The sequence below is a fragment of the Leptosomus discolor genome, chromosome 14 (genome assembly GCF_034619465.1).
Source record: "Leptosomus discolor isolate bLepDis1 chromosome 14, bLepDis1.hap2, whole genome shotgun sequence".
Taxonomy (NCBI): Eukaryota; Metazoa; Chordata; class Aves; order Leptosomiformes; family Leptosomidae; genus Leptosomus; species Leptosomus discolor.
In genome coordinates, this window is record NC_141404.1 from 15,052,883 (window position 1) to 15,076,684 (window position 23,802).

General features: G+C 38.5%; 1 protein-coding gene across 4 annotated transcripts in view; it reads right to left on the minus strand.

The window, feature by feature from the left end:
* The window catches only part of KATNIP (katanin interacting protein), a 58,506-nt gene that overhangs the window by 14,022 nt on the left and 20,682 nt on the right, over positions 1-23,802 (minus strand). For 3 of the 4 annotated variants that reach the window (XM_086473115.1, XM_086473114.1, XM_086473112.1), the window contains exons 11-17: positions 22,649-22,789; positions 16,973-17,870; positions 11,708-12,439; positions 10,925-11,133; positions 7,701-7,764; positions 3,916-4,093; positions 1,249-1,414 (exon numbers count right to left, since the gene is read on the minus strand). In XM_086473115.1, the coding sequence (XP_086329241.1) occupies positions 1,249-1,414; positions 3,916-4,093; positions 7,701-7,764; positions 10,925-11,133; positions 11,708-12,439; positions 16,973-17,870; positions 22,649-22,789 (2,388 nt within the window). Of the gene's footprint in view, positions 1-1,248; positions 1,415-3,915; positions 4,094-7,700; positions 7,767-7,893; positions 7,943-10,924; positions 11,134-11,707; positions 12,440-16,972; positions 17,871-22,648; positions 22,790-23,802 lie in introns of all 4 variants that reach the window. The other variant, XM_086473113.1, reaches the window with a different exon arrangement.

Sequence of the window (23,802 nt, forward strand, 5' to 3'; positions counted from 1 at the left end):
AAGCTCAAAATGCTCCTGAACCCTCCCACGTGTCAAAGGTGTTGGGTTAATGCTATGTATTACAAAATCAGGTGCCATATGTTAAAATCGCCAGATCAATTGCAGCTTAAGTGAAAGATCTTATGCTCTGGCCTTCTGAGAGTCTTTGGCCAGTCTTTGGCACTCAACAACACTCCATGCTGATACTAAAAGATGCCAGGGCTCTGTTGTGGAGCTGGAACACCTCTCCACACATTTATGTAGTGTTCATATTAAAGCAATTCCTGGAAGGTCAATTTACACAAAGAAGCGGTTCTGCAATTTTTGCCACTATCCTGCCCAATCCTGTGAAGGATCCATGCCTCCAACTTCAATTCTAGAATTTTTTCCAGAACTTTCTTGATCCTTTTTGTCCTGTCTCTCTGTAGTTTAATACACACCAACAGTTTTCTTCTTATCTGTTGACTGAGTTTGGACATCAAGAATGCAACAGTTATCTGTCAAGGGGAAGTTCTGGGAACAAATGGATTCATAAACCTTCTGTGCTGTGAACATCAACCATTTCTTCATTATCGTTACAAGCACATGTATAGCTTCTGAGGAAAACAGGGGAAGGAGGGACAGCCAACTCAGAGTGCCAGCAAGACAGAACATGATCTCCACAGGTGTCAATTGCCAGTCAATTCCAAGAATTCAATACAAAAAGAGATATAAACCAAGCAATTTGGAAAAAGAAGAGAGGAGGTAAGCTACACAATTTTAGCTAAACTACTTCAGCCAAATTTTTTGAAGACATATACTTTCCCTAATAAATGTTAGGGTTCTAGAGACTCTTCTTGCTTGTTAGAAAAGGTAGTACTGACTGATTGGCCTTCTGTAACTTACCTAAACAGAATTTCTGTTGGAGAAGTGTCCTGTTCTATCATTCCCTTTGTTCCAGGAAATAAGAGATCACATGGTAGGCCTAAGTACTAGATACTGAGAGGATACCACTTCAGAATCATATATCTTGAAAATAATATGTGCTACTGTATGTGTCTCTTAGAAAAATCACCTGTGAAGATTTCTTTAAACTATCTCTGGCTTTTTTACAATATTTGCTGTTTGTGAAGACAGAAATGCATTATACCTGCCACAAAATTCAGACTCAGACAATCTAGAAAGATTTATGGTGTTCCATTAAGGCAGCTATATTCATTCATCACAGTACCAATTTTCCAATGCACTGCTGTATATTTTTGCTGGCAGTGCTCCTTTTCTTTTACTTACCCCTCTATACGTATCCTCCGGAGATTTATTATAGTTCCAAAAGCGAAGCCCTGCAATACTTTCCATTTTATCAAAATGGATTGTGAGCAGATGATCTTCTCCAAAAGAGAAGGGAATGAGCCACATATGGTCATCCTCTACTGTGATATTAGTCCCATCTATTAACCTACAAAGAGAAAAATCCATTAGCTGCAAAAAAGGAAAAGCTTGCTCTTCTTATGAAAATCAGGTACTTTACAAGGTATTATTTTTTTTCTAGATGGCACTTCCAGCTTCCAGGGCTTATTGTGCTCATGTGTATGCAATTAAAAAGCACAGTAAACATCAAAAATAACATCCAAATGTTGAATTAAAGACAGTGGATGAAAAAAAAAATAGTATTTCCTTTAGTTGAGTCCATTTGAGGAAAAACAGAAAAATCCTTAGGTTTTCCCTAAGGCAGAAGAAAGCTCAACTACCTTCGTACCAAAATGGCCAAAGGCAAAACTTTAAGGGCCAGACACAATATGACTTATTAATATAATTCCATGCCTAAACTAGTATATCTGGCACTCTGCAATGTGTTACTATGCCAATGCAACTATACTGAATCCGACAAGGAGCTGGATGCAGCTGGACAACCTAATGAAGAAGCACAGTTTGTTCACAGCCTTCTTCAAGCACAGTTAGACACATTCCCGCTTTTTGAAAAAAGCTTTCTACCAGCATGACAACGGCTTTTCACAAGAGCACAGATTCAGGCTGACTAGATAAAGTTAATTGCATTGTTTTCTCATTTTGGAATCCTGACTTCATATTCTTCTACCACAAACTACAGCATACAAAGATGGAATAAAGGAGAATATCAACTAATTGTCTGCTGTAATTACTTTGGTACACTGCCCTATGTACTTGCTATTTATTTAAAAGTTTAATGGAAGAATAAGTGCAAGACTTGGCAGTTTCTTAAACAAAAAGATTTGAATAATGACTCTTTCACAGAGGAAATGATTAGGGAGCCCATGAGAGAAGATATAATCCTTGACTTGGTCCTGAGTAGTATAGTAGTACACAGGACCTATCCCAAATGCTACAGGTGAAGAACACTGTAGTGCACTCAAATTAAACATGCTTGCAGAAATATCAAAAGCCAAGAATGCTCCTATTTCTTGTGCCCAAAAAGGTTCTTAAACAAAAATGATGATGTAAAAAAACAACAAAAAAAAAAAAAGGCAACAAAATAAAATCAAATCGTTACACATAGCAGAAAGAATATTAAGGGATATCATACTGGAAGCACAAAATGTATCCTACTTACTAAGAAAGACATTAGAAAGAGAGAGGACTTGAAAAATCAAAGCCAGCCTGGCTCAGTGGCAGGATAAAGAAAGTTATTACAAGCCATCTTTCAACAAAATTTATGATCAAAAACCCTTAAATTGACAGGATCATAAACTCTGGAAGGCTAAAAATGCATACGCACAGGCCAAGAAAAAAAAAAAAAAAAGAGCATGAAGGCTAGCAAGCAAAAGGTACCATAAATAAAATTCCTCAAATACACCAGGAGCAGAAAGCCTGCCAGCAACGCTGTAGGACAACAGACAACTAGGCTGTAAAAGGAGCATTCAGAGAAGATAAGACACCAACAGAAAAGCTAAGTGAATTCTTTGCATCTGGGTCCATCATGGTGGAGTATGGAGACACTCCATCACCAGAATCTCTTCATCACAGAGGATCTCATGGGAAGATTTCTTAGGTCTTGATGCCTACAGAAGAGATTTTCATACAAATAGGCAGAAGAACCAAGGAATTATATACAAGTAAGCTTGACATCTGTATTAGTCAGATTAGCAGAAATTACAAGGAAGAGTTAGTGTACATGTAGATAAATACAATATTCTAAGGAAGACTCCACAAAGACTTTGAAAAGAGAAGTCCTAATTCATAAACCTATTCACAGACCATAAACATGTCGGAGGACAGGATTATAACTGAAAATATCCTCTAAAATGGAGACATGACTTGGAAATAACAGGATGCAGCTTCAGTAATGACCAAATGCCAAGTCCTCTCCAAGCCTATGATTTCTATACTGCTATCACTTGGGAAGTACAAGTTAATTTGAGGAAGTATACTTGTCAACGAATAAGACTTCATTGGAACTACAAAAAAAAGCTGTAAAATTGCCAAAAGAATGGCACCTATTTGTGCAATTCCCTAATACATCCTCACCCCTTGCTAACTCGATAACTTTCAATTATCCAGAAATCCTGCATAAATATCACTCCATATGCACAGACAGATGCTACAGAACACCCACATTTCTGCCTGGAAAGTCCTTAGCAGAGATACCAACCAGGCACATTACCAGTTCCTAACTCAAACACCATCTTTTGGAAACATTTCATTCATGTTTCTGTAACAAGCTGTTCCTTGGTAGCTTGTGAAATCCAAGAATGAGCAGTGCTGCTATGAAAATCATGTTTGCATTAACATGTGTTAACATAACAAAAGTTTATATAATTCTGTCACTTTTTAAAGTCTGATGTAAAATGCATCTAAAATTGATAAACTCCAAAGCTGTTGGTGGTAACAACAGGCACAAAGGAAAAAAAAAAAAAAAAAACAAAAAAAAAAAACAGAGCCCTGCAGAAAACGCTTGGACAATCCAACTCTTTCACTACTTACTTTTCTAGTGTTCTGGAATCTCCTGTATACTCTGGAAGATCATTTAAGTCTTGGGGTGAAGCAGAAATCTGTTCTGTACTTATTTTTAATGCGTGACCATTCTTTCCTATCACTTCAAGTCCTGTCAGCCCAAGGTAATGAGAGTCTCCCCATGTCATGGTAAAATTCAGTTGCAGACCTATGTAAAAGAATATACATATAATATATCTATATACATACTTATTAGTTTGAAGTAAGGAGCCATTATTAGCATGCATGCAAGCCCCAATGATTAGCAGCATGTGTATTTGGCTTAGATTAAGTAACTTTATATGCTGTATTTGGGTACTTCCTGGTCCACATGCCTACCTCCCTGTGATAGCATGGTACCTCCTGTAAATCTGTGTTAGACCCCTTCGGTGGGCTACCAACATCTTCACTTGTAACTGTACAACTCCTGATCAAGCGCGTTATCAAGTGTCTCGTTACTGAGATTGTAGACTGACAGTAATTCAACAACACATTTAAGCATTTACATGACAGATTTTGTGATTATGCAGACACAGGGAAGACCCATTAATGTGAAGTCTACCTATCATCTTTTGCCAGCTAAATGACTATATAGATTCATATAAATCCAGTCTCTCATAAATCCATAAACGGTTAGAGAACACTAACTCATAGTAAAACCAAAAGACAAATGTGGTTTTCTAATGTGCTTAAGTTACTATCTCCATGTCAGAACTGGGCACATGGAAGTATTTTCATGGCACAGCATTAGTGAAAAGCAGCAACATCGATTAGAAAATAAATAGGAAAGAAAAATTAGGCAGACAAAAGATTGCACATGTACCTTCAGATCCACCCATTTTATGCCTTACTGAAGACATATAAATAGCATACACAGATATGACAAGTAAAATTCCAATCTGATGAGGTTCCATAAAAATCCATCAGTGTAAATTAAAAATTTCTTTCACTTCACACATTACACAGAAGCCCAGAAATAATCAGGTTGTCTAACTGTCTAAAGAAGCACCAGGAGCTATGGTGCCCTGTAAAACAAACAAGCATTAAGCCATCCAGCCCAATTACCTCTAAAAAGCCATAGCAATTTACACGAGACTAAGTCTTGATATACACATAAATTCACTTGGGTATAAGATCTCATTAGCATTTGCAAGGACACTAAGAAATAAATAGTTCTGTTAGCTGACAAGTTTGGAGCTATGGCTACACTGATAACAGATGCTCTTCCCAAGGCCATTGCTAAGACTAAACTTGCTTAGTGTACAAGCACGCAAGAGTTCTCAGGCAAAACCAGAGTATATTTTCAAACAAACGAGAAAAGACAGGGCAAAGCATCTATATGCATGAGGTTTAGTATTCACATCATCATACCAATGCCTTCATAGAATCTCAGAATGATGCACGGTGGAAGGGACCTCTGGAAGTCTTTAGTCTGACTCCAAGCTCAGAGCACGTCCATTAGATCAGGTCTCTCAGAAGCTTATCCAATGCTTGAAGTTTGAATGTCTCCAAGGCTGGCAGATTTCAAAACCTATCTCAACCCCTGTTCCAGTGTTTGATTGCCCTCAGGGTGAAAAAGATTTCCTAATATCCAGTTGTAAATTCTTGTCTTCTACCTTGTTGTTTCTGCTGCCTCTCAGCCCTATGTCCATGCCTGAGAGCAACAGCCTGGATCTGTCCTTTCTACGCCCTCCTGATAGCTATAGGCAGCAAGAAGATCTCCCCTTCATCTTCTCTTTTCCAGGGCGAACAAACCAACCCAGCCCTCTCATGCTTTTCTCACGTCAGGTACTCCAGATGCCTGACCATCTTGATCACCCTTCTCCACTGGATTCACAACAGTACATCAATTTTCTTCTTGTCCTAGGGAGACCCACACTTCATGCAGTACTCCAAGTATTCATGCAGTACTCCAAAGGCTCACAAGCGTTGAACACAGGGAAACAATCCTTTTCCTTGCCCTGCTGGCTGCACTCTTACTTTTTACATCCCAGGAAGGAGCTGGCTGCCTTTACTGCAAGGCCGCACCACTGACTCTTATTCAATTTGTGGTCTTACGAGGACTTCGGGCCCTTCAGGGCTTTCTCAGCTAGCTGGCCCCCAGACTGTCCTGTAGCACGGGCTATTACATCCCACATGCAGGGCTTTGCATTTGTCCTGAACTTCATGAGGTTACATTAGTTAACATCAGGAGGTCACCATTTCTCCAGCCTGTTGAAGTCTCTCTGAAGAACAGCCTTGCCCTCCAGCATATCTCCCTCTGTTTGGTATCACCCACAACCTTGCTGAGACTGCATTTTATTCCATTATTTATTCCACCATTCAAGTTCTTTTAAAAAAAGACATCAATCAGTGTAGACTATAGTAGTACTGATACTTGAGGGGACACCTCTAGTAACTAGTCATTAGCCGGACTTTGTATTAGTGATCATCACACTTTGAGGCATGATTTCTCCTTGACATCATGACTGACAGCAGGATGAAAGAGATGAAAACTACCTACAACAGGTCAAGGACACAAATTCTCAGTGCCTCCATGCACAATTTATTACCAGCAGTCACAGCCGAAAAAGGCAGTACTGATCCTAAGTTTGGCAAAATTCCCTGTAATTTCTCAAAACAAGAAGAGCAAGAGGACTCTTACTCCAGGTCTGAGGGACACCCCACAGAACAAGGAGAACAAGGAACAATATACACAGGCAGGATAGGGTACACAGAAACCATTGGCAAAAATAAGCTTGTAGCTTTTAGTTGGTTTTTCACTTTTGTGCATAGTCATTTAGAAAGACAGTCCCTTGTAGCAATTAATGGCAAATTTTTCCTGTATAAGAGACTAAATTGGAGTTTCTTTTGCAAGAAGAACATGGAAAGCCTCCCTTAAATACAGTTAGGTTTCTCTAGCTCTTTCCCTGCAAGAACTCACGAAAATCAGGGCCTCTTTGTCTGGTAGAGACAAGTTAGTCCAATCAATCTGATTAACAATATCTTGTCAGTGTGAGAGACTGCATCTGCTGAGCTCTGAATCCCACCCTCACTATCTCTTTCACCCATTGGAGAAATGGGAGGAGGGAAAGGCACCTTAATTTCACAGATGTGAATTGACTGTAGACATCTTCACAGATCACAGATCTAGATGTAGTTCATAGGTCACAGATTACAGATCACAGGTGTAGCTGACAGATATGTGGCTAACTAAGCCACACCATTGTGGGTATTTTCAGAAAGCACATCACAGGTTGCTGAAGACTTTATGCCAAGCCCAAGAACCCAATTTCTCTTCTGCTGGTCAAAGGACCAGGAATTGATACTGAAACTTCTGAGCTAGCCAGAAGCTCTCTGGACAGTAACCTAAAGACCCACAGAGAGTTGTTTTTGTAGAGAATAAAGCAATCAGGTACTTTAAGTACAGACATAAAATTCTAGTCTGGCTTTACTATAGGGTTTCTGTTGTCAATCCAATCTGAGAAATTCAGTCAGTGTACATAAATACATAGAATTGGGAGAGAATTACTGGGTAAGGGACACAGCTATTACAAATCCCATTCAGGGACTGGGCAAATGGCTACTGTTATTTTTCTGAGATTAAAAGCCAACTGTTACCGTATAATGTTCTAAATGGCACAGTAAACAAAGCTTCAGCCTTAAATATTCAACTATTCTTTATTCTAGCCCTGACATCTGTCACAAAGTTCTGTAAAGCTCTGACAAATCAGATCCTCCTTGACAACACATTAGCGGGGAGGGTGGCTAAGCAAGACATAAATGTAAGAACTCACATTTTCCAGTAAATATTCCTGATTCCTTGGGTATACATTCAGAGAGAGGGTCTGGCTCTTGAAGCTAAAAAGTAAACAAACAGGTGTAATGAACATGCATATCATACATATATTACAGACATATTGTTTGTAAAGTGGGCTTTTTTGGTGGTTTTGTTTGTTTCTTTCTTTGGTTTTGTGAGGTTTTTTAGGTCCAGCATTTTGTATATCAACCTCCTCTTTGCCTCACAACCCAGGCTGTCCTTCAAATAATTGAAAACATGCCCAAAATGCAGAAGATCATATGGATCCTCAAAAAGCCAAGACTATTAGGGGTTTTTTTTGTTAGTGCACATAGGAGTCTACTTAGTTTCTTAGTCAAAAAGCCAAATAGGAAATTAGGAGTCCAGACTCCTCTATACGTTCATTCATCATTAGAAGTAGGCTTCCTGTCATCCAGAATACATCAAATGGACCTACTTTGTGCCTAAAAAAAATAAAACACTTGTCAACACTGTTCTCAGTTCACTGTTCTACTGTTACATTAGATCTCTACAACATACTTCATGTAGTAGCAAATGTCCTTGTCGTAATTAAGTGGGTGAAACTGAACAAGAACCATGTACTGAAATAAACACACAGCCTACAGAAGGTGGGGAAAAACCCTCCTTTTGGGGGTACCGCTCTCACCAGTGACTCTGTCTTTGATGCCTGATGCCATTTCCTCAGAACAACTTTAAAAGACCAGCCTGGGAATTAAAATTTGCAACTCTACTGAATATCAAAACCCACGGATGCAATAAAGCTACCAGTTTTACAGCATGCAGAATAATGCCCTCTCTTGCAGGCTGTAAACCATCTGTGCCAAGCCACCTTATCACCTTTTTTCTCCCTCTTCCTCCTTTCTTGGCTACTCAGATCCCTTCATTCCACTGGTGCTCGCTATCTTTTCTTTCAGATATCGCCTAATTTTCTGCTATCGCAACTACTTCTGCTTGTGAACACTGTCCTGTCTGTGTTCTTATATCCTTATGGCTAGAACAAAACACCATCATAGTATAGGAGCTATTGGAAAAGCAACAAAAAGTAGAAAGTATTACCATGCTCCTATGCCTGACCATACTGTATAGCACCTCCCATGTGGGGAATAATTAAAGTAGGACTAACCGTTCTGGAAAAGAAAGATTTAGAAGAGAATCTAACATAGGGACATAAATCTCCTGAGTGGCTTGAAGAAGGGAACGGGTAATAATTGTTTAGTTTCTTTCAACACAAAAACTAGGGGACATTAAATGAACCTAGAGACAAACAGAAAGAGGGTCTTCGTGCTATGCAAGTTAAGCTGGGAAGCTTAGCACAGAGCATTCTAAGTTGTAAAAGCGCACATGGGTTCCAAAAGCTAGTGGATGAATTAATACAATAAAAATCCATGGCAGCATACTAAACACAAAGGTTAAGTCAAAAAGTCCACATAAGACAAACTTCTAAAGGCTGGATGAGTCTTTCAGAGAAACACCACTGCATGTTTGCTCTATTCTTACGTTCTCCGTAGGCATCCACTACTGCCCACAGTCAGCAGTGCACTAGTTACAGGTCTGACCTGCTATAAAAGTTGACATGTTAAGGATTACTGAATTCACGGGAAAGACAGATGACCATGGATAATATTGACAAGAAAGCAAGGCACTTCCATAAGAGCTTTTGAAAAGTCCTGTAGTCAGTGCAGTAAAACAGCGTTTCACCCACTGAACATGCTACAGGTAAAAAGGGTGAATGATCAACAGGTAGAGACTGTTCAAACCCAATACCAGTCTGAATGACAACATTATGCTGGGGAAGACAAATCATCTAGTAGATCTGTATCATTCTGATAGCATAAGCATCCACCTAAAAAATCTTGATGGTACCAGCAAATACAGAATGACAGGGAGATCTATGGCTCAGTCACAAGAGCTTTTGTTATTCCCCTGCTGATACAGCCTGTTCCAGAGTTAGAAAAGGAGTATGAAGAGCATCACAGATGAACAAAATAAAAGGCAGAGGCTCTGAGTAAGGACCAGACAGTCCAGGTCCAGGCTTCTACAATGGAAGAGGTCCTGGTGAATGCTCGCAACAAACAAGTGATGAAGAAAAGAAAGGTGAACTTCAATTTGCGTTCATGAAATCCTACATGGCATAAGGTGTCTGAACAGTTTAAGATACCACAAGCAAAGATGGGACCAAAGCTACTGTTGCCAGTGTTAACTAGAACTGGAGAAGTCAAAGGGTTGGAGTCACTGACTCATCATCTTAACAGTGAGATCAAATTCCAAAGTCATAACATTACCCTTTGTCTTATAACCACCAGGAGAGGAGGACAAGACAGAAGAGAAGGCTTGACGACAGTGCAAGGTTCATTAGGAACCAAGTACCACTGGGAGTACTTCTGTTGAACCAGATGGAATTTGGATTGATTCAGCTTTGGATCTCCTCACAGACTTGTATAAGTGTGTCCCTTAGAAAAAGATCATCTCATTGAAGCAACAGTAGATGCCCATGCAGAATCTAAGAAGGTAGAAGATTTGATGGAAATTGGGTCAAAGACTGCCCCACACCATCTTGAGCAGAAAATCTTGCAGGATCTTTGCTCAGACACTGGACTGTTGGGCTGAAATGGTATGAGGCAGACTCCAGTGCTTGAAAATATGCCCTTCCTTCAAGTGGTAAAATACCTATGGTATGGAATAGTAAAGGGGCCTTTTTGTGCTGCAACATGCACACAGTCCTGTGGAGATGCCAGTCAAAAAAGGAAAGGAGTAAATATGAGGGGAGGGTTGAGAGGGGCAGATCCTTCTCATGTAAGATACTTAATTTATGGAGAAAGAAGCATGCAAGACTATGTGTAGAAAATATGTTGGCTTGGAGTGACAGGGAGCGCAGCTACTCATTGCATGAATAACTGTACGGTAAAAATCACTGACAGTAGCAAAAACCTTCAGGAGTACCTAAATCAAAAAGAACTCCCTCTAATCTCTGTCCAAGTAAATAAAGAGAAAAAAAAAACCACAATCCAGTATAGTCTGCCTTGTAATCTTATTAATTTATCAGGGAAACCAAAATTTGGGCTTAAAAATACCATGTAAATTATTGAGCTAGTGAAAAAAAAACCTTCAAAATAGACAGATAGCTATATTAATTCTTCTACTACTTCCATGTCATGTTTCAGCAAGACATTTACAGAGACTTCTGGACATAGAGGCCCCTACCTGTTGATCCTCTGTTCTTAACCCGGCTTGTGTAAAAGGTCTTTCATCTCCCTCCCTATCAGCAGTTGTTGGCCTCTTTAGCTCTTCCTTGTATCTCAAGGAGCTGGCATCTCCCATTTCTCCATCATATGTCTCCTCATAGCAGTATATAGCTTCAAGAATATCATCATCAGTAGTGAACAATATAGTATCCCCAAAGTGCTCGGGAGCTGAAGGCAACATACAGAATTAGACGAAGAAACCATGGAAAACATTATATAAAGTGATAAAACCTATTTTCGGTTCTTCTTGACATTTAATTTACGGTAGTGTTTAAATATAATATATGGTAAACTGATATTGACTACCGATACAATTAGTATGTTCATTCCCAAACTTATACTGCACTGCAGAAAACCCTACAGAACTCAGTCAAGTTTCAAATACATATAAAAGAAAATGAGAAAACAAGCTTCTCTATCACCTTTTCCAAAATACTATCTCTGAAAACAAGTAAAAATCTGCAACTTTTAAATGTCTAGTGACTATCTTGTGTTATTGAAATTTGATCTTGTAGCTAAGACATCGTTAAGAATAGAGATTAGCTCTATATCCTCAAAAACTCACAGTATCATTGAAGAACACATTAGTGGGTTTTGCATTACATTTTGAAATTAAAAGGACTAAATACTATACAAAAGTGCCAGCTTGTATAGCAAGTAGAAAGCGATAGCAAACGAGCTAAATATATGTGTTTGTATTGTACTGCTGTTCCTACAAAGAAAATAAGAAATTATAGCATACCTCCAGACAAGGTTCCTGAAGCTTTTGCAATTTCTCCTTTAAAGATGCATTGTTCATCTAACACCATTATAATGTCTTTCACACCTCTGAAAGAGTGTATGCGAGATTTATTATAATTCCAAATCCTAATCATAGCTACTTGACAGGAATTCACAAAGTCAATAAAGATAAAGTGAGGTTTTCCAGGTGTAAACGGTGCTAGCCAGAGATGCATATCATCCTGCGTCCGATTTACCCCATCAATTAGGTTGGTTATTATTCTGGGATCGTTGCCATAAGCTGGTAAAATATTTATATCAGGCGGTTCAGCTGTTATTTTTGAAATCTGAACAGGCTCTCCTTTAGAACTGAAAACTTCAATTCCATTAAGACCAACATAATGTCTGTCTCCCCATGTTGTTCGAATGTCTATCACTAAGTGCTGCCCATAAGGTAAAACAGGAATTTTAAAATCATTTCCATCATGTGCCTCCACAGAACTTTCTTCTTGCCTTTTTGGTAGTGTTTGTAGTCCCTCTTTTCTCATTTGCTGATACTCTCCAGGCCGGTTGATTTTCTGTTGATGGAGAAACTCATCAAAGATATCCCCTTGAAAATCCATGTTAGAGATTCGGCCGCGATGGGAATAATTGAACTTTACCAAGGAGTTCCAGGACTCCTGCAGAGTGTGCTCTTGTTCATTGTGCCACTTTGCTCTAGAGGTTGCTATGTTGTTGACAGAAAAGTCTTCATCTGAAAACAACATTACATAGGCATTTAATGTATAAACAGGACTGGAAGCAAACCACTAACAACATGGACTTTCCAGAATTGTGATCGTTGTATTCCTGTTCCCTTACTGTGAAATTCTGTTACAGTAGCACTTTCATATTGCCCCCTATTATGAAGGCTACATGTCCCAACTTCCCTTCCCCATTTAGACACAACGATAAAAATCACTCTTAACTATTAAAGAGCAGAGCACATGGCAAGATATAAAATGCAACTAAGTTGGAGACTGCGAATTCTTGACTCAACTCTTACAGAAATTGGGATTTTGCCCAGTGATACTTATTCTATGTCTGTCACAATAACTTATCTGTCTGCATTCCTGCAGATGATCTTTCATACAGATGGAAATGGCTGAACCAGTTAAGTTTCTAAAGTATTACAGAGAAAACCTAGTGCTTCCTGTCCAAATCAGCCATGTGTATATAAAGAAAAGTGGTGAGAAAAGAAGGTTCAGTGCACGAGGAGAACGAGGTGAGCGTTGCATTCTATGCAGGTAATGTCCAAATCTTTTTCTCACTTTGAAGCAAGTGTGAGATATAGAAGGGGAATAATGACAAAGTATCTAATGGGAACGCAGTGGGGATGGCAAAATAGAGGGGCACAGTGGGAGCAAAGCATGCTCCTCTTGTGACTGCACTGGGGAGCTGCTTAATTTCCGTCTCAAAACAATTAAAAACAGATAATAACAAAGATTTTCAATAAAGCTGTCACTTCTGTATTTTCTTCAAATAAATGAAGAAAAGCAAGTAGAGCACTAAACAATTACAGGCCCATTGGCTAGATTTTACTTCTGTACAACATCCTTGAGTGGATACTAAAACAAATGGTTATCAAGAATAAATGCCAATTGCCGTAAAATGCAAAATAACATTTTCCCAAATGACTGCTCAACACTAACTTTTAACTTTGTTTTTGGAAACACTGGGAAAGAGGCAATGTTCCTCATGTATCTACGGCAAATAATCATTTACACTGGGGACAAGTGAGATAAAAATAAGAATTTTAAAGGAGATGGGAAACTACCTGAAAGAGGGTTGTCTTCCACAATGAAAGGCAGGAGACCAACCTGGCCATTCGTCCTTACCCCACACAGGAAATACAGACACGAAGCAAAGGGACATAATTTTAAGGACATCAGTCATTCATAAGTCACTTTCTTGTTCAAACCATTGTCCATATGGATACTCACGGGGTGGGTGATCCCAAACAGTACTTCCCAGAGCCTCACAATTTGCCTGAAGAAGTTACTATATATATATTCACCACACGACAAAGCTTGAAAATTTCAGGATGAGCGTGTACAGAAGAGTATTTGATATCCATTGGCTCTCCTTGTTTTGGAGGTTTTTTCCCCTCTTTTTTTTTTTTTTTAAACTCCTTTTTTAAATGTTAAGTACTTCAAGCAATACAGAGATTACAACTCTGAAGCACTTCTACAGCAGTTCAATAGGAGGGATTTTCAATGGGAGGATAACAGATTGGTTGGCTACATTAAGGAGTGACAACAGGAGAAGTGGAGCTCTGAAAGGAAAGCAGAGAAAGCCCAAAAGCAGAGCGCAATGGCTGAAGGCTTACAGGGGTTTGCATTTTTTTTTAGAATCTAAAATTTATTACTTTTACTGGAGCCATGTGAACAATAAACTCTGCAGGTAGGCAATGTATCCCACTTGCAGATGTTACAGTCGCATTCCCAGCTTTCCGCATGCCTGAGAGGATTGTATCATGGATGCTATCCCAGAGTCCTGAAATAGCGACACCTCAAACACGTACCTCCCCTGTGGGTTTAGAAGGGGTGTCATGAACCACCAACTCCCTTGTCCTGCTTCTGATGGTAATGCACACCATACAACTGCTCTCAAAACTTTACTAAATTACATTTTGGTGCAACACTAGCTTGACAAAAACACCTTTCTTTTCCCTCTGTTGTGTTAATCTCATTTTTACTCCCTGCAGTTATAAATAGCAATCATATTTCCATGCTGCAATCACACGCTTCATTTCCCAAATCATTCTAAAAGCTCTCTTCTGTATCTGTTCCACTTTGTAATCAGCTTTCCTGAAAATGGACGATCAGAACTGCCGTTTTCCAACTGACATCTCACGAGTGCCTGTGTTGAGATACTAACATTTCCCTAACTAACAGAAATGCCTCTGCTGATACATCCTCCGAGTTATTATTGTTATAATCATGCCTGCGTCACACTAACATTTCATAGTCAATCTCTTATCAACTACTCAACCATGATCCTTCTTTTCCTCGGTCATTTGCAATTGATGATTACTCAGCTTACAACTTAATTTTTTGTTATTAGTCCCCAAATGACCCTGCAAGCAGTACTATTCCATTGCTACTACTCCAGTCCCCAAGTTCATCTTTCTGTGCGGTTCTTCAATCTTCTTAACTCATAATACCCCAAATTATATGTTATTTGCAAATTTTATCAGCCTACTTCCATCATTTCCTTTGCACATTAAACCAGTTATCAAAGAAAAATTGTACGTTTTTATAGCAACATTAATTTGAGCCAAATATGCATGTATGTGCTATTTCTAACTTCTGTTTTTCTCATTATTCTTCATTTAGTGACCAAAGGCATGCTGTGACATTGCATATGAGCTTGTGCAGCCTCCCCTTTGTCACATACTGCTGGTGGGAAACTGCGGTTCCCTTAGCCCTGTACCAATTAAAATTCACCACACTTAGGGAAACACTTAAAACTGTTTCCCTGTTGTTAATGCTCATTCAGCTCCACTTTGAAGATCAGCTTTACCCTGCACAGCGAGAACAAAAGCTGCTAGATGGCATGCAGTTTTCCCAGGGACAATCACGTATTGGGAGTTTTATGCACCAAACAACAAACCTGCTCTGAGCAAAATTAGAGGACATCATAATTAGAATCGTGATAACCCTCATAGTTTACATTAAAACTCCTAAATTGTTACCATTTTTTACAACCAAACAGAAATTACTAAGGTGGGATATATTTACAGTTTCCATAACATTGACAAGTTTTTAAACTAACAGAGATACTGTAAAATGTGTGAAACAGCAAACGGGCTGCGGTGAGTGGGTGGGTGAAGGGAAGGTGGCAACTTATTCCAACCACTTCTGTACTTTTTTCTTCTTCAATGTATAATTTCAGATACACTTATAAAATTGTTCTTTTCTCCACAGAGGGTCAGAGAAGGAAAATGTCAGACATTCTAAGTTTAGAAAGAACCATTTTCCTCACCTTTGTCTGAAAAATTCATGCAGTACCTGCTGTAGAATTGGAACTGGCATTCCTGCATTTAGGCATATTTCCTCTCCCTTATGACCATAACTTTAATGTAAACACCCAAATACAACATACAGCAAGCTACACTTCCATGTAAATTGTTCTGATGCTAAATTGCTCCCAAAATTTCAATTTGTATTTTTGTAACCTCTCCTTCCAATTTTCTAGGCCTTGTTGCTCTTGTTCTGCCAGACTCTCTCCATTTGAGACAAGCTATTGAATGCTGAAGAAAGGGGTATGAAGGATCCAAAAAAAGCCAGTGACACATGGTTTGAAACTGAAAAGGGGAGATTAAAAATACATCTTGAGCAATGGAAATCTAAAAAAGTTTGTTAAAAGCAAGACAAAGCAGAACTTGTGGGTAAGAAATTCTATTCTTGTGTTATTTACAGTCATTAAGCATAAAAATATTACACCATGCCCAGAAAATTTCTTAGCCATAAGATTGCTGGAGGCTGGGAGAGAGCAGGAACTTCAGAACTTGCCCAGTTCTCCTACTGTTCCCTGGGATACGCTGTTGGCTACTGCCAGAGACAGAACACAGCGACACAGATCTGGATCCTCCATCTCCAACAGGACCCAGGTGAACTAAAAAAGGTTTGGAGAAGGATGACAAGGATAAACAAAAGCATTGAGCAGATAACAGCTAAATTTACTGGAAAACTCTTCACAACTAAGCAAAGATGTCTGAAGGAGAGGTCTGAAAGAGGTATGTAATGTCATGAGTGGAGAAGGGAAAACAAGGGCAGCTTCCATTCACTCTGAATAAATATATTCAGCATGAAATCTCACTGCGAAAGACACAAACCTACTACAAAATAAACTCTGTAAATTTATTCACTACCTTGAGATCACACTCTTCTTTATCTTTTTGCAGATTTTCACTGATATTAGCAAACATTTGCTACCTGCAGGACTGTCAATTTTTAGAATAACAATTTACTGAAATTTAGTCTTCAATCTTCTCCAAATAAATTTAAAAACACTAACTCAGAATGCAAATTTTTCAGAAGAAGAGCATTTCACATCAGGTATAGGACAAGGAAAGACACTCTGAGCATTGTAGTATGAATAAGAACTGAATACTGTAAATAGCAAAACTAAATCCCCCTGTTTATAACTCCAGGAACCTCAAGAGGTCCCTTCCCACCTAAATGATTCTGCGCTTTTGCAAAATGGACAACATATCAGCACTTCCATTATTGTAAGTTCTTACCTGTGAGAGCACAATCATCTTCTCCAAGATTTATCGTGTTTAATCCTGCCTTTTTTATACATCTGAGACTTCTCCTTCCACTTGTTGGGTACTGTAAGCCGCAGCAGTTTTTGTTAGAAAGTTGCTCCGAAATGTCCAAGCCCACATCACCACCCCTTCCAGTTAGCATTTGTGATCTCTCATCTCCATTTGCATTTCTACTACTGGATCTTCCCAGTTCGTTTCTCTGACATTTGACATCCTCATTGGTCAGATCTGAAAAGTTTTTCAGTATTCCATCTGACTGTGTTTGAAATCTCATGCCTAAACAATGTTCTGGAGCAAGCCAGGGAGGCTTCTGCTTACTGGAAGTAACTTGATTATTCTCTGTTACTTGGGAAGATGACTGTAACCAAGAAGGAATTGCACCTGTAGAATCAGAGAATTTTCTTCCTGTTACCTTTTCCATTTGCTCACTCAAAGTAAGTTCATCATCAGATTGATCATGCTCCTTAGCCGCTTGTGCTGTTGCATTCTCTTTGGCATCCTTCATACAAACCTGAGATGGTAACACTTTTAGATCACCTGCTAACTCAGACAATTTTTTCTTTGTAAAGCTGACTGAGTTCATCTTCTGCTCAAGAAGATTTTCTTCTGGCAGAGATTTCCAGTTTAGTGAAGTATTGCTTGACTGTAAGCATTTAAAATGTAGGTCTGCTTTCTTCTCTGTGACTGCAGGTGCATTTACTACTTTCCTTTCATCTGAAGAAAATGCAGAGATATTCTGCTTGTGATCTGTAAGGTCAATTGTAGTGCTGTGGTCAGCGAGGAGATCTCCAGAGGCTCTCTTTAATTCATCATCAAATACAAGGTTCTCATCAACATATAACTTCACCTTCTTTGCTCCAACATCAAGGTCCTACAAAAATAAAAGTACGAAGATTTCAATTAAGCTGTTCAAGCATCAGATATCGCTATTTTGGAACTCCGACATTTGAACACAATCAATACACAGATTAAAATGATTAAAACCCTGTATCAGTAGCACGTTTTTAACTACTTTTTAATCAAAAGCTCAAACAACTCAATACCGTTGAATATTTAAGATTTTATTCAAAAGGACTAGAAAGCCTGCTAAATACTACTAGGAGCCATTTTAGCTGACAAGGCTTAAATATTTAGAAACGTTTGAGCAAAGAAGTCTGGATTAAGTATAATTATATTTGATCAGGACATAAATTCCAGAGGCACATTTTGCTTCAACATCTTTAAGATTCACCATTTTCACGACATGTTCCACAGCGATCAACCACCCAGATCAAAGCCACTAGAGTTAAAAAGAGTTATAGGGAGTTATAGAAATACAGGGCTGGAAAGGACATTTTAAAAAAAAAAAAAATAATAAATCATCCAGTCCATCTCTTTCCACTGAAGAAAATAAAATAACTTATACCATTGTGAAGAAATCTGGTTTTAACAGTTTTCAAATAATCTGCCTTGATAACCTATTCCAACACTTAACTAGCCTCTTAAATAGAAGGCCTTTATCTCAGACAGAACTCTGCCACTCACAACTTTGTATGTTCTCCTTTTCTGTGGCACCCGCTGAAACCTGATTTTCTCCTTCCATTAAAATTGGAACTAATGTTCTTTCTATTCTCTCTGTCATTTCCATCTAATCTTTTCTCCTTCTTGACAAAAATACTGGTATCTTCAAAGAAAATTGAGAAGATGAGACAAAATCCACATCCTTTCTGCCCTCTAAATTTCAGTAACGTGTCCACCACGTGGAGTCTTTACAGACTCTGTTCTTTCCTTATTTTCATGGAAACAGAGAAGCTTTTCATGAAAGTAAGAAGTTTCAGTTTCTTCCCTCTTGCTCATCTCCTGGATGTCAGTTCTTCTTGAATATTGATTTAAATTTTCCTCCATTCCCAGCCTAAACCAGTTACTCCTTCACCTTCAAGTACAAGTGTCTCCAGTTCTTCACTCCTGCACGCACTCTTTACAGCTTACAAGTCTTTATAGCTTCAAGTCTACTGCTTTCCAAACAATATCACGTATGAGGTGAAAAATGTAATATGGACCTACACAGGGGGAAAAGCAGAAGATGCAGGCATAACAAGGTGTAGGAATGCGAGACACATTCCTGATAGAAAAAGATAACCTTCACCAACTTCTCAGGGAACAGCTGTAAACCCAGTTTAATTGGCCATTATGTCATGGCTGCCTGTGTTACTCCTAGAGTATCATAAAGTGCTATATGCCTGTACTGATGCATTTGGCCATAAAACATGATCTTTTCTTCCCCTTCAACAAGGACACTGCCAGATTAATCTAACTGGGGATCAAAACACTTTAATAATTACATCTATTAAAAACTAAATACATAGCTTTGCCTGAAATTATGATGGGGAAGAGAAAGACTATCAGGATGCCCCAGCAGTGTTATTTTTTGAATCTCTGTATGTCTGGACTGTTAACTTCCTCCTTAAATGGTAGAGATATCAGATATTCACAGTCGGATTTGATTTAACTGCAACATTTCTACGTATCCTAGCCTCTACTGTTGTTAGGAATACTCAAACCTTAGTTCTGTATTTTTACCTGGGAAGAGATATAAACTGCATGAAACCACATAAATATACACATGTATATTTTGAAAAGTATTTATCAATTTCATCTTTTTAAATTAAAATCAGCAACCTCTTCAGAGCAACATGTTTTTAAATTAATCCCTCACCAGTACTGGAGGAGGACAGGTAAACAGAGAAAACATTATAAAATGAGATGGTGGAGCTGATTCGCCCTGAAAGAGGAACAGTCAAGCACAGAAAACGGACAGTCACGTCAAAATTACTCTTCCAGTCAGTGGGAAATGACTTCCTGTTCTCTGATGTCTTGGAATGTCTGGAATAGGTACTGTAGGAAGCAAAAGAGGTGTCCGGACTGTATCAAGATGAACCAGCCAAAGTTACAGACATTTCTAGGACAATAGAGACAGAATGAATTGGGGCAGTCATTAATAACAGCTGATCGCTCAGAAGAACCATCTATTCATGAAGAAGCAGTAGAAGAGCTAATGAAAATCTCTTGTATCCAAATTCTAAGCTGCTGAGGCTCAGGGAGGAAAAATATGAACGGATCTCAGGGACTCCAAAAACAAACATGTGCAGACACAAGACTAAGAACTGCTCTTTTTCATTCCCTCCCACTCCTCTTCTAAGCTTCCAGTTGCCTAGTGACCAGATGGGGAGGGAAAGACTGACAGAATGGTTACTTCCCTAGTACCACTGCGCAACTCTCCTCAGGCTCGAGGAGGTTGGAGAAATCCCTTCCTCATGAGTAATTCCATCAAAAAGCCAACCTGTAAAGAAACACTTAATACTTCATCCAAGGCAGGTTTTTTTTCCTCCCAGAAGAGTAATTAGAATGGCAGAATGTCTCAGACCAAGCAAGTTGGTATAATCAATGTCAGACAGAAAAAAATGAAAGATTTTGTGAAAATAGTTCTACAGTTTCTCTTGATGTTCCTTCCCGGCTTGCACCTTCAGCCCTCACAGAGTGCCTGCTGGGATAGCGCTTTCCAATGAAGCAACAGGGATGGTATTTCTGGCCATTTCAGTGATATTTGTGAACAAAGGACAAAGCTTAAAACCAGAGGCTCTTTTCTGTGAATTACACTTGGACAGACGACTTGAAGCTGCCTGTGCCTGACTTCCCACAGAAGTGTGAAAAAGAAGGAGCAATAGAAAATGAGTCAAGAACCAGAAGAAAAAAGTTCTATAAACCTAACTGTGCAGGAACAAAACTGTTGCATCCTTACAGACCACGTACCCCAGTGGCAGTCCAGCACTGAAAAAAAAATCTCCCAACTCAAGAGAACAGACATGAACATACACACAGGAGGAACACAGATATAGGCAATTGCTTGAAGAAAAAAATGATCCAATTGGAGAGCAACTAAGACCTTCACACATTTAAGTATTAATTCCATTCACGGGCTGATGAAGACATACAACTGACACTATATTGGATCTTATGAAATGATTTTTAATAGCATCAAGTACTAATGATGCAATTTCAAGGCTGTAGCAAGTATTTACAAAATGTCTGAATATTTCAGACAAACTCGAAAAGAACTGGCTGCCCTTACTTACACTTAATCTCTTCTTGCAGACTAAAAATTACCTCCTTTTTCACAGACCTCATTTGAAATAAATAAAGGCAAGATGAAGCATTCTTTGAGACCTTCCCTGTAATTCAATGAATCAAGGAATCTATGACAATGATGTAATCTGACTTTTACAGCTTCCTTCAGACATATTTTTTCTACTTCCAGACTCAATTTCTAAAACTCCAACATACAAAAGTACTGGCCTGAATTAATTTTTTGCCTATTTCTGAAGAAGTACTTGGGCATGTCTCACATAGTTTTTTGAGGGAAAGACGGAGGTTAGAATGACTACTGAAAAAACACACAGAAATATGGCTCTGGATTTACATTATCAGGAAGAAAATTGTTAGATAATTGTATCTTTAGGTTTTATACTTCTCAGACAAAACTTCCTTGTGACAAATTACAGAATTAGGTAGAACTGCTTTGTATTATTCTTTCATCTTAAGGATAATGAGACATTTCTTTCATCAGTGTAGACCGCTGCACTGCCACCAAAATCCATGGGATTATACTCCTAATGGATTTTACAGCTTACCTCAGAGCAGTGTATTAAAAAACAGTGCCTTGAAACACAGAAATAAATTTATGTGTATGTCCTGCATTATATTCAATAGGTTTGGTAACAAATCACACTATTACCTCCAAAACCAGCAGTCCCTTTCACAGTCTCTAATGATGACAGAACATTTTGTAGCCCACATTTTAATAGAAAAAGATATTAAAATCCCAGAAAATAAATATAAATCATGTTTAGTAAATTTGTTTAAGCTGTCCCTTCCATGGCCATTTCCCTATGTATAAATTACCATATGTGCTTATATAAGAACATGGATGAGAGCAAAACCAGAAGGATAAAGCCTCTTATTTATAAGCCAGGACAGCAAATCCTCTTTCATCCAGTACCTGGGATTTTTTTCTTAACATCGCAGTGTATAAACAAGAATAATTTTCACGGTGACATTCAAACACATAAACAAGAGACCATCTGCCATGAGATGTCTGATTGTAACACTAGATTACTTGTTTTATTATGAACACACAGTATACTTCTTAAATGACAAAACCAAAATCGAGCAACAGTCAGACTATTTATACTTATACACATGAGAAAACACATATTTAAACGGGTATTTATTTATATTGTGATAAAACAACTGAGAGTCCTCAATAAAGATGCACTTACCTTTGTATCTTTTTCTCACCACAGTAAAGGATTGTGACAGAATATGCAAGCCTTTTATTATGAATACACAAGAATATGCAAGTCTTTAGAGATCTTTAATAGCTTTGAAAGAAAATGCTCATTGTGCCTATGAAAATGATAACATTTACATTGCTACCACTTACAATCAAGCCAAACGCAAATTTCACAGTAGATATGGACTTCTCCTGGTTCCCTACTTTATTAAAGAAAATGATATCTACTTTTATTTCATACTTTTGGAAAGAAGATCAAAGTGAGTTTCACTAGGCAAGGTAGAGCATACATACACAGGAGTTGAGAAAAGACTACTTACACTGGGAGTTGTTGTGTTGTAATTCCAAATCTTGATCTTGGATATACCAAAGTCATGTGACCGGGTGGGATTGCGGACAACAAAGTAAAGTTGGATGGGCGGATGGAAAGGGCACATCCAAAGAGAGCTTTCCTTCGTGATCTAAAAACACGTACAAGCAGACTGTCACTAATACTCTTTCCTCTAAAGCTGGATATTTTAATTAACTCACCACCCCACAGAGAAATATACATTGATTGGAAAAATAACCATTTAATAAAATCTACTACGTTAAGAGCAAAACCTTAGCCTCATTTCCAAACAGTAAATCCGACTCTCCTGCCTGTAAGATAGCTCACAACAACCTGACAATTAGATAAAGGTCAGCTGCTTGCTGTCCCAATAAGACATCTGCATGCTCACAAATGACAGGCAGTCTGCCATGCTTTGTAACTGCAGGGTCAGAGCAAGCCCAGTTTATTTTAATCAAATTAATCAGCTTTGCAAGCACTAGAGGGGATCACTGAGCACAATGGACACAGTATAATCATTTCACAATTTCTTAAAGTGCTTACACTTCTGTTTTGCCCTCTAAAGTGGGGAACTTTATTTCACTACCTCTATTTTAATCAGGCTTTGCAGACGACTAAGTTTACTTAGTCTATTCCTAGAGCTATATATAGGACTCTATACTTGAAATTTTCTAAGATACCACAGAAACTCTCTACACAAATTTTACAGACAACTGACAATTAAGACATTTCAGAGTCCCAAAGAATGCCTAATTCTGGACATTGTTCAGAGCTGCTGTGTCTACATGTTCAGAAATGGAGGAAAAGGATGTGTAGCAGCTCAGAAAGAAGCAAGGAGGAAAGAGTTTCAGAATCAAAATGTTGAATATTAATATACTTGATGTCAAATGTTACCCCAAAACAGCAATGAACAAGGGCACAACATGCAGGCAACATTCCAGTGATATGAGATCAGCAGATAAATTAGCTTCCCTTCTATTTTCACAGATGCACTGTACATACAGTCACTCAGTAGGTACACAAAGTCCGTATTTTTCCATATCCTTTCACTTTAAAGAGAGTCTTTAGGAATATGCAGCACAAATGAAATTATGGCTGTATGAAGGGCTATGAACATTCGCTAATCTTCTCAGTAGCATCAGA